This window comes from Copidosoma floridanum, unplaced genomic scaffold (genome assembly GCF_036245765.1).
Source record: "Copidosoma floridanum isolate Cflo_tuat_1 unplaced genomic scaffold, Cflo_Japanese_pri ptg000026l, whole genome shotgun sequence".
NCBI classification, from domain to species: Eukaryota; Metazoa; Arthropoda; class Insecta; order Hymenoptera; family Encyrtidae; genus Copidosoma; species Copidosoma floridanum.
The window spans coordinates 6,642,128-6,654,904 of record NW_028321903.1 but is presented as its reverse complement, the minus strand read 5'-3'; the positions used below and the strand labels follow the sequence as shown (position 1 = coordinate 6,654,904).

Genomic DNA, 12,777 nt, shown 5'->3' with positions numbered 1-12,777 from the left:
TGACACATACAAGAAACAAAAGTTTGTCTACTGCTCCTAATACTCAATAAGAAGAAATGGTACAAAGCTAAAGCATTGAGAACTCATTGAAACACGAGTTTATTACAATATATTGACAATCAAGCCAGAAAACTTAATGCACATGATTGTTTCATTTATATCTTGGATTATACTAAGCTTAATAATTGCTTATAACCACGCATTAAACCTTTTAAGCTTTAATTCTGAATGGGTTATGATAAACAAAGACTCAAATAATTACTAAAAGAATTAGATTTGTATCTTTTCTTATAATTTTGCATGAAATTATCTATAAAATTATGAACTAATAGAAATAGATTGAAAGAAAGCTGTTGATAAGGTTGTAACTTCTGCTAGTATACTCGATGCTCTTAATTTCATAGAACAGCAAATAAAACATACATCTAGTCCAAAAAGGAAAAGAAATGCTTAATTTTTTCTGACAGCTGTATTGTTATACATCATTGTAAAAAAGTTTTATACGAATAAACGGTTATAAGTAGGAACGTTTATGCTATAAATTCCGAAATACAGCTTAAAAACTATGAAATTCTACGTTAAGGCATAAAATATTGTGACGTAAAAGATAAGCTACAGGGTACTTAATTCACTTAAGTGTCGTTGATTTGCTTTGCTGACTCTGTTAACTGACCATACTATCATTAGGAATTCATTTTATAGATACTTGAACGTAAAATAATAAGGCTCGAAAAAATTAGTTGAACCAAGAATTAATCGAGTCAGGCTTTTTTGCAGTAGGTTCTGACTTATGGAAAAAAATTTATGCTACGTAATAAGAAAAAACTAAGGTATTAACAGCTTGTGATGCAACATCAACTATAATGTGTTACTTTTCTGTTTTAATTAACAACTGGAAACGATAAGATATAATTTAGTTGATTTTTAAAGGTGGTTTAAGCATCACGCACTGTAATGAGCAAGCAGTCCTTAAATATATAAACATTTTTTTTTTTAAATAAATTTAATTATTTTTAAATCGTGATAAGATATAAGGATAACTTAAAACTTATTTATTTTATGATTTTATTAGTGTCAAGAAATAAAGATTGGATCATTTAGCAAAACACTGAGGATGACAAAAAAACTTTCTTCTTTGCAGATCATCTTTCCAAGTATCCTCTTGTGTATGAATGAGAATTGTTCAGCAGTTAAAAAAAGATACTATTTATGTTTATTGTATTTAAAAAATAGCATCCTAGTTGTATTTCAGCTGAAAATTAATGACAGTCTCGTGCATAAATAAAAAAAAGCATAATAGTTATGAGACAAACAAATGATTCGAAAAGGTGCTAAATATTGTAACTATTATTGTTACTTTAATACACAATGTACAAATAAAAAAACTTCTTAATATAGTTCCAATAAAAATTTTTTTTTTAGTTTAAACGAAAAGACAAAAAATTTTTTAAAAACGAGAATTTAGCTTACACTATTTTAATAAATAAATTTTTTTGACCATGTATTTCTGCTTATCATTTTTTATTTAGTTGTTCTGTATGATTATAAAGTTCTTCGTCACTCATTATTTTATTATTTTCGAAATTTCAAACGATTTGTGTAATATTACTATGTCCATACAAACTTGTTAAGTTAATAAATAAATAAACAATTAAAAATTCTCATCGCATTATCGAAGAAGTTAAGGAGTATCATTTAGAGAGGTAAGAAACGGGGAATCTCCCTGGTCTACGCAGATGTACTCCCTCTATTCTGCACCACCTCTTACACTCTACAAACTTAGTACTGTATGACTGCAATTAATTATGTTTATAAAAAAAATCAGCAAGGCCCCCAAACATCCGAAGATTTTTTTTTTTTGTTCCAAAAATACAATCATGTACAACTATGCTAGTATATCATTTTGATATAAGGTAAATCAGCACCTAAATAAAAAAATCCTCATTGAGGATATGAAGTAAGTAAAAAAAATAGGAAATTTTATCAACCATGATTTAAAAATATACTTACGTATAAACCTCTCTATAAAAAGTGCAATAGTTGTGACGTAAAATACGAAGAGATAGTAAATGTTTTGGCGATTTTCTTCAAGGAATGTAGCAATAGCGTACCACTGCTTTCGTACCCAGCACTTGGCTTCTTCATGTGGAAGATGCTCAATATGAAAGCTTGTCATACGTGCAATGTTTGTTGACATATCTAAAAAGTTCTGCTTGGCACCCTTGCAGTCAAGCCCGATGGCCACAAAGTCACCTTTGTATTCCTTCATCATCAGTTTAAAGTCACCATACGTAAGATAGTCTTTTCTTTCTAATCCTGCACCCTAAAATGCATATTTGATTACATTATATTAATATTCTTAAGATCGCTTGTGTCAAAGAATAGAAGGCTAAAATTATTTTTAAAGATTTTTTTTATTGACAAATATGTAGGTCTAAATAGTAAACCACTTATCACTTTTTTAAAATGAGTAGTAGATAAACATTATCGGTTCGGGGCCAACTCTTTTTTTCCTTTCTCTTTGTTGGACCCTGATTTCACTTTGAAGTTCCTTATTTATTAATTTTTGTACTGCAGTTGTTAATTGTATTTCAACAACTCAAAGTTAGAAGAGCTATACTTATTAACTATCACAAATGCTTACAGATTCTCTTTAGTGAATGTACAGACATACATTTATGTTGTCCTTATAAGAGTCCCAATCAAATGATTTTATTTGTGAAGTACAATCATTTATTTACGTAAATAAAAGAAAAATTTTTAGTAGAGTCAAATATCAAAACAATTGTATTTAGTTTTGCATACTACATTATCGTAAAGGCAAACGGTGGCAAATATTATTTTATTGGTTAGTAAATACTATTACAGATCGCCAACCAAGTATCCTACTAACCTTAACGACTACTTAGATTTCAGTGCAGGTGTCTATATTACTAGGTTTAAAACGATTAAGATTATCCCCTTATCGTTATTTGGTTTTGCAACAATAAAAACTTTTATCATTGTTTATTTCAAAAATGTTCTCCCAGCAACTTAGACCGTTGGTTATAAAAATTGTAATTAGCTAATTTGAAAAAAAATATCTTACCAAACATGAAAATACGTCGTAACGAAAAATTTCGGTTATCAAAATTCCGTTAATCAAGCATCCCAAAGCTAATAAAAATCTACTACGTCCAGCCCGTTTATCCTGGATCACTCTAAGAGAAGAATGAAATCATAAGTACATCTAACACTTCTTATCAATGAAGCTATTAATTTTCTTGTGCAAGAGCTAAGGGTTATCTTAAACTAATATATATATATATATGTATCATTTCATACCATACAATATATTAACTCGTTTCCCCAAGCTTAAATGCTTATTTCTTAAGAGTATCGTATTCGTCCAAGCTGCATTCTTGGCTCAACGTTGTGTAACCTCTCTTATGCAAACGTCTGGAAGATGCAACTTCATTAGTTTATAGACTACGCGAGCCAACACCCTTACATATGTATTAAAGCATGGTAAGTAAGTAATAGCTCGCGTATCTTTTGTTACATATTGCGAAGGGTACTAATGCAGCATAGAGTCAGTTGCAGCTGCTATTATACACTGTATTTTTTCTACCTCAAAGAAATGTATGCACTGTCATGACGCTCATCTTTATTTTATACAAAAATTAAAATTCTTACTTTCTTTAAGGGATGGAAAGGGAGTGCTAATGGAAAAGAGACGCATAATATCTAAATTTCGTAATCATTTTCTGGTCAGCATCCCAAAACATAGAAATATGTACATATTTTAATAACATACACAAATTAGGATTATTATGCTCTGCAAGGGGTAGTAAGGTGTGATAATGAGTAAGAAAAATATTATACTTATATTTTGTTACCAATTTATAGTTTAGTATTTTAAAAAACCAAAATAATGAAAATAATCATATATCTTAGAGTTATACAAAAATTGAGATTTTTACCCTTTTTAGTAGATGTGAGGGGGTGCTAATGGGTGAGAGGTGTTATATGCATGTTTGCTTATTAGTTTTAAAGCATCCTAACAAAATAAAGAAGAAAACGAACATCTTAGTGTTGAACTAAAATTGAAAACTCAAACCTCTTTAAGGGGTGGTAAGGGGGTGCTGGCAAAAAAGTAGGCAGTAAAAGTTATTTGTCATCGTCATATTTGGTTCCAGTGGCTCAAAATACCTTTGAAAAAAGAGGTCTCCCCACAAGTTCAGAAAAAATTTGTTTTATCATGTGTCTGTATTATTAATCCGAAAGGACTTTGAGTTTAAAAAATTTAATGATTAAACGAACTTCTAGTGCAATTCAGTCATAATTATACGAGTTACTTGTTCGAGGATATTTGGATATTAATTTTTTCTTATTTAAATGATAAGCATACAAGTACGAAAAATTTTTAGAGTCTATTGATAGTATGCTACACTTTTATCAAAAAAATAAATAAAGCAGCTTTAACTCTAAATAACGTTGTATTGTATTTTATTATAATTTGTGGTGCCATAGTGCAAAAAAAGTAATGTTAATGCCTTCTTTTCTAAGAAAAAACCAAAACGTTTGAACTGATTCTGTTTTTAACCATTATTTGCAGTGATACTAAATCGTTATGTAAGAGGTTACAATATTGTTATTTGTTTAATTTATTAAGATAAGCTTTATTCAAAGTACATGTATGACTCTCAAATGAGTTTGCATGTATTTTGCAATAAGATCTAAGATATGTGATTTGCATGTGTGAACAATAAAAAATATAAATTAGTTCTTATTGACAGTAATAGATAAACAAATAGTCAATAGTTATCAGCAGAGAGATAATTGGAAAGCCATACACCCAACAATGAGGTAATACCACATCATTTATCAACGTTAAGTGAGAAAAAAAAAACACAATAGCAAATGTTCAGATGCCACGCAGTATTTGATCTCCCATCAGTAGCAACAGCCATTATTTATGTTTATCTATATGCAGCACATAACATACTGAGCGATATGATAAGTCATTATATCTCTAATTTTCCTACCAATTATCAATAAGAAAAAATGTTTATAAGACAATTTACATAGAGGAGCTGGTTTTATCAGCACATTACAGCTATCCACATCAAACATACATTGAGTGTTAAGATAATACAGGGTAGTCTCACCCCTTACCGTGCGAAAATTATACTCTTTGCTAAATAAAGTGGTTTTTGATCGATTAACGGAAAAACAGATGCTTTGGATAAAAAATTAATGTTCAGATTGAGCCAAAATTTTTATCAGTTCATGGGATTAGTCCATAAAATTTGTAAATGGACTGATTAATTTTATACTACGAGCATATCGTTATACAACTGAATTTAGTGGGTAAAAAGTGTGGTCAGGTAAAACAAACTACTGTTTCTGCCTTATTATATAAGAAGTACTCCGATTTTATGACTTGAACACATATTTAAAAACAGAGATACATTACATCATAACATACAAAGTATGTAACGGAGCTTAGTTGAACTGAACGGACAATTTCCAGAATCTGAAACTCATAAAAGAAGTTGCAAGCTTAGAAACAGTATTTGGTGTACGTATACATTATGATTTACATGTATATGTATGTATATGTATATAGATATTCGTAGAAAAAGTTTTGTCAATGTAAAAAAAGAAGACGGTGAAGAAAATAAAAGCAAAATTTAGTCTATGTAGCGTGGGTGACTATTTAAATTTCAATTTTTATGTCGCAATGAGAGTAAGACCTTAGGGGTAAGCGTCGCTCTCAATATTATTATTGTTTATTGGTTACTTTATGAGTTGTTAGTACTGATGTAAATAAAAGATATTCATTACAGGAAAAAACCTTTCGGTAAAAAACCTGTTTTATTGTTCGTGTTAATATACAAGAATGTGATACAGTCGTTGATAATATCCGATACAGCGATCGTTCTTGTGAGTATGTATGTGAATATGTGTATGTTGCATGAGGTGAAAATGTACCTTAAAGTCATGAGCTTCGAAAGCTTCCCAAGGGAGAGAGTCTGGTTATGCGAGCTGGCGCTCGGCTTTCTCGGGTCTGCTGGCCAGGCAGGACCGCATTTTCGTCGCAACGAAATAATTTGAGTCTCGCGGGGAGACGATGTTGTAGTGTAGTGAGCACCCTCGTTTGATCTCGTTGGGAGACGGTAAAAACTTTTTCGTCGATGATGATGAGACGTCGAAGGAAAAAATATAACGATCCAAAGCTCTAGGTTAGATTGCTAATATCGTGACACGTCCGTTCTGTTCAAAAGCCCCAAGGAAAGTGAAGTTTAACGCGCAAAAAACAAAAAGTCTCTCAAGCCACCGATAGTTACTTTTTTATTAGCGATATATGATGATGAAGAAAATAAGACGCGCGTTTTGTTCAACATTTGCCGATCTTCAAAATTCGAACATTTATACTGACCTATGAAACAGTCTATATTTCACAATGATCAAAAGCAGGTTTTTAAAACCATATGTAAAATAATAACATTAAGTTTTGGAAAAAAAAATTGTTTTACTATCAAAGCTTTATAAATTGTATCTATTAGTCTTAAAAAACTAATGATTACGAAATCGATATCTTGATAGAGTATGTAAGGAAAAACTTTTATCGGTCACCTGTAAGTAGCGTGTCGTTATATGATCTTTTAGGTAAACAAATTTCATTAACTGAGAAACGCACTTGGTGCGCCCTGTAAGTATTATATATTCATACTCGTACTCGGATGTATGAATTTTGCTCACTGAGAACCCCATAAGCAGACGATCTAAGACTTTTTTGTTTCTGGCTGTGGTAGGTACGTAATTTTTCGTACTGCTGTGGCCAGGAAGTAGTTACTTTCGCTCGAGTAGCGAAAGTACAGTCACCGCTTTACGGCCGCAGCAGTACAAAAAAATATGTACACTCATTGAAGTATTGGAATAACTGTAATGTGGATTGATAATTATTTTATTGAATTAAATTGATTTCGAAAAGTTTATTATTTTTTCTCGTTAGTCTTCTCATATAAAATAATTTGTTCAATCACTATAGAATTGCTAATGGTCAAATATACTTTTATAAATTTTTTTAACGTTACTTATTATGTTAATAAATTTTTGTTTCTTGAAATGTATAATTTCAAGAATTTTCTGACAAAACAAAAAATTACTTTAAAAACTGATTACTGGATTACGAGGATTTTTTCGTTGCAACCAAGACATCGAACTATTACTTTTTTTCGTTTTTCAAGACATTCTTTAAGTTAAATGATTTGTTACATGGATTTAATAAAAATTCAGAGGCGTCTCGATGCAGAACTGTACTTTTCACCAGAAATTTTCTTAACAACTGTATGCTGTTATTAGTTTTATTTATGTATTGATACAGAAATAATTAGACAATTTCTGTTTTGCGATGTTGTTATAGAACTTTACGGATAGTCTTGGGATAAAACAATTTCTGTACATAATAGTTATAATTCTGCGTTTTAATTAACATACTATCAAGTACAATCTACTTCAAAACTATGTTTTTTACGATCCAGTGAAATATAAAAGCTATTTAAATCAAGACAATAATCTACTTGCAATATATTATACTCAAGAAAAGCTGAAATTTTTGCAGTGCAAGATGAAGGATCAAAATTAATAAGATGCAAGCCTTGTAACGTATTAACTCTTAAAACTGCAACATAACCTTGGCCAGCAGTAAAAACGTTGTCTTTTGCTCTAACAAGAACATTATTTAGGCTAAACCCTTAATTTGTACTTATAGTTATACTGCAATGGTGGCAAATTCAAAACTATAGTCGAGAAATGAATATTTTATCAATAAAAACAAATTTATATTCTAATTGCTCAGTGTTAAATTTTTCTCTAAACCGTAATACAATACGTATACTTCTTATTTCTTTTGCTTGATCTTTTAATAGAGAAGTAACAAAACTGATAGTACCATCTACTAATCCAATTAAACACTATTTTATTTCCATATTATAACCATTGAAACTTTTTTTATCGTAATTTTACGATTAATACTACATAAAGTATCCTCATTATCATATATTTTAGAAACTTTTTTTGATAATTCTTTGCACGTTGAAATGTATCATTATCAACAAGATTTATTTTTCATGGATCAGTTGTAGCTATCATAGTGTAATTGAAATTATTATATATTTTTATTGTAGGTAGTAGGTACACTGGATCAGTTAGTAAAGCTCGAAAATATAAACATGATTCTTTAATGTGCCTTGAATCATCTTGAGTCATTGTATTAATCTTACTTTCATATAATAGAACAATACCAGAATCAGTTCTTAAGCCTCTCTAAATGCATAAAAGAATCTCTGAGTAGATGTTGTCGTTTTTGGTCTTATACTAATTGCTAATTTGTCATACGCACATAATTGACATAAATTAGAAACAATTATTGATTGAATGTACTTAAGGATTTGTTGTTTATTTCTTCGAACAAATACAAAACATTTTACTAATAGGGGGTAGATCGAAGGAGATCACTGAAAATTAGGACGTTAGTATAGTAGATATATTGGAAAACGATGCTAGTGCTGGTTAATAAGCCAAAAATCTTATATGACTCTAAGAGGGATACAAGCAATATTTATACTTTTATCATCGTATCAATTAGTGCATATGTACATGGTAGCACTTTTATATGAGCACTCTTAAACCCATCCATGCCCTTTTTGACGGCAAATACGTGTACTAAAGATGCGTATTCAAAATTCACAAATTTTCTTAACAAATGAATAAGAATGACGAAAATATTTTCCCTGGGTGCGGAACGAGCACACAACCTCCTGTTTACTAGATATTTGCTCTATCACTAGGGCTACCCAGGAGCCATGCATTTACTCGAACCGTAGGTTTAGATAAGTTCTTATTCTATATTTTTAATTTGTTTTACCTCGAGCTCGATTTTAATAGGTATAATAAAAAATGATTCTAATGCTTGTTAACAAGTCAGAAATCTAATATGACTCTAAGACGGCATGGATGAGCTTAAAAGTTCTTATATAGAAGGGTCACCATCGGCATATGCGACAATTAACACGACGATAAATGTATCAATATTGCTTGAATACCTTTTAGACTCATATTAGATTTTTAACGTTTGTTTAATCATAACATTAGTCTTTTTTTAGAAATATCAAACACTTTAGTTACACGCAAGTAACTGTGCATAAATGCCATATTACTACTATATATATAATGACTATATATATATTTGTAGAAAAACTAGGATATCTAGCTCTTCCATCATAATATCATGCCTATCTAACGCGACGCATTTGCCACACGAGGATCAATGTTTGTTAGCTAGGGTGCTTACGTAGGAAATTTTCGATTAGGCATTTTCAATATTTTTCTAGCTCACATGTTATCTTAAAAATGTGTACTTCATCTGTTGTATTTTTAAGTTTCTTGTCTAACTTCACTTTTAAATTTCTGAAGGGGGACTAACGAAGGGAGCAAAAAAAGTGTGACGCTTTTCCCTGTTTTCTTCAAGTAAGGGTCCTACATAACAAGCTTTGCTTTAAAAATATTACCTAATGAACTTAACTGTTAGTGTTGAGATGCTGATTTACTTCTAATTAAGTTAAAATCTCTTGGTTTTGGATCCCTTACAGCATATTGCTTACATTTTTTCTAATTAAATAATTCAGAAAAGTTTAAAATCTTAATAATAACCTTTGTCGTCTAAAGAAGCGACAAAGGCTTACAACATTTACGGTGAAAACGTATACGTTCCATTAATCGTGTAGCAGATAAATGATGGAATGTCTTCAATATAGATTTGACTTCAATTTGAGAGTTTTGTATAAGCCACTTCTGTAATTTATTTTTTTTGCTGCACTTCTGTCAGATAAGACTTAATGTAATTTTTTTTATAATTGACATGATACTCTCATGTGATCTGTACTTAGTCCAATAATATCTTAGGATTAGATGGTAGCTTTATTTTTTTAAGTCATATTCTTTTAGCCGAGAGTATTATAGTATTAATATAACCATCCTAGATTTCATAAGCTTTAGCTAGATGGACCTTGACTGAATTGTACAGCTCGTAATATGTTATTATTAGATTACTTTAAGGACATATCTTTTTCAAAGTTTTCTTAAGAGGCAAAAGTCAGTTAAAAGTTCTGCGAGTAGCTTTGTTCATTATTATGGAATAAACAGTATTTTTTTCTATATTAAAATCCATTTCTATGATAGGTAAAAAAGCCTTACCTTTTTGCACTTAAATTATTTCTTTGAATTGAGATTCGAAATTTGTATTTGAACTTTTTAACCAGTAAGTTAATTAAAATTTAGTTAGATGGCATTATATTTAAAATTTTTTTTTTTATGTGCCAGAAAATACAACTTTTTATTTTATTTGTAGTTGCATGTAATTTCTCAATTTAAAAAATAATTATGTATTTTATTCTAAGCAGATGAGAGCATATTATCACAATATATTTTGTCATAAGAAAGAATGTTCCTTACACAAAATAATCCATTTATCGTAATACAAGAAATTTCTGGTGGATCTGTGACTTTTTTCGTACTTTGATTTATGTCATGAGAAAACATATCTCTTAGTTCAAATTTGTTTATGTAAATTTAAGACTCCTTAGCTCTTGATTAGTATACCTTATTTTTTAGATTTTAGAGTTACATTTCTTAAAAATTTTACATTTTTATATTTAAAATCAGTTTTCATCTTTCAAACAATTTTAACATAATATTGTGGCTTATAATGTATTTGTTTTACAGTTTTAAACTAAGGATAATCAAGAGATAATACTAAAGAAATGTAACCCATATTTCTCTCTGTATCATATAGTTAAACGTTCGAGCAATTCACATAACTCCTCATCGCCCCTCTATCGCCACCAACGAATTAAACGAAAATTCGTCTTATTTTTCTGCTATTTTGACTCAATAAGTGTTGGTACGAGTCTCCTTACTATTTTCTGCAATCCCTCCCCATACTTATTTTATTGTGGTCCTTATGAAGTCCTTCATTTCACTTCCATTATGTGCGTTACATCTTTTTAATACATGGACAATGAGTTATATCTTCTTAAAATAAGCTTCTTCATTATGCTAGAAAAAGGTTTTTAAGAACTAGAATTCCGTTTATTAATTCTTTCACATCACCAGGAGACAAATGGATAGATTTTATACATAATTGATGAATGTATATATGCATAAGAGTACTTGATAATAAGTCTCTTATGTATATAAATACATTCAAAGATTTATGAAACAATGTTAAAAATTTTTATGCGTAAGAATAAGGTTTGTAGTGCGTAAATTTTTTTTGTCAATAATATTATACAAGTATGTACCTAAATGGTTCATTGTTAGGGAATGATAACAACTATGAAAAATTTGCTTTATAAAATAACTGACTTATGTAAATCATATTGTAGAGCCCAATAAACTAAATTAAACAACTCATTTTTCGACTATCCGTTACTTAATTATTTAAAAAAAATTTACTCAATGAGTTCAAGTTCTAAAATATTAATAAATTATTTTAATTTAAGTGAAAAAGTATAGTTTTAATTAAAACCTCTTTCCAAACAATAGTTTTTATTTATAAATTGTTTTTGCTTGCTATTTTAATAAATATTCCATTATTACTGTTGCATCTTAATTATACTACACTAAGTTGACCATGACAGGACAAAGATTTCTTCAAGTACAAAGCAATGTTATCAAAACTCCAAGCTTGAGATTTATGGATAATCAAAAGAAAAGCTAAGATTAAAGTAAATAGTGCTTTGTAAAAAATAAACAGCACTAAATAAGTGTATCTAGTATTAGAAGTTATTCTTAAAATAAAAACTATCTTTAAAATTTGCTCTTTTGTTATTATTAGACCGACTACGTTTTTTACTACACTTTAAATTTTCATTTTTTTGTTTAAAAAAAGTTTATTCATTGTGTAAAAGTAAAAAAAAATGACATTTATGACTTTTTTTAATATCTTCAAACAAATATCCTTAGTAATGCATGTTTTCAGAATATTAAATATTTTTAAAAAGTTATGAAAATTGAATTGAAAAAGAAAAGATTTAACCAATAATCCAATATGTATTATGAAAATCAATCTCAACTATTATACTTAAATCTTAGTTTTTTTTCAATAGTTAAATAATCACTTTCAAACGAAGCACGTAGAGACGCAAAGACTAATTAGTACACGTATATATACCTTCTTGTATTATATAGTTAACTGTGTGTAGCATTCAACAAAACTCCCCTATTCCTCATTCATCTCCAAGCACTCAAACAGTAGAGTAAGCAGACAAGATTTTTGATGGAAAAATCCAGACTGGGCCTAAAAATTTGTTTGTATAGATCTCGAGCCCGTTAACAAACGTAACCACTTTCGGACTAAAAAAATGTCAGCAAATGGTCCAAGAAAACTGGCAAAAAGGCCAAATTAGGTTTTTTGCTTTTATCGGAAAATCTGTAATACTGCAAAAAAAACAATCAATATGAAAAAGAAAAATGAAGAAGAAAAAGAAGAATGAACCCAAATTGGCCTTACCGTTTTTCCGCAAATTGACAATAAGTAAAAATTTTGCTATGTTTTTCGGTATTCCATAACTGGCGTTCTAATTAACATTTTGACTTCCAATTTTAATAGAATATGGGTTTTGTGATGCTTAACAAACATAAAAATTTTATGACGTACAGATGCAAACTTTTTGCAAACCATCCAATAAACTAAAAAAAGGTCCTTCTGAAAAATGGCTCTAAAAAAGT

General features: G+C 29.5%; 1 protein-coding gene across 4 annotated transcripts in view; it reads right to left on the bottom strand.

The window, feature by feature from the left end:
- The window catches only part of Duox (dual oxidase), a 934,738-nt gene that overhangs the window by 195,858 nt on the left and 726,103 nt on the right, over nucleotides 1–12,777 (bottom strand). For all 4 annotated transcript variants that reach the window (XM_089595596.1, XM_089595599.1, XM_089595598.1 and 1 more), the window contains one exon: nucleotides 2,011–2,323. In XM_089595596.1, coding sequence (XP_089451722.1) covers nucleotides 2,011–2,323 — 313 coding nt within the window. The remainder of the gene's footprint in view (nucleotides 1–2,010; nucleotides 2,324–12,777) is intronic.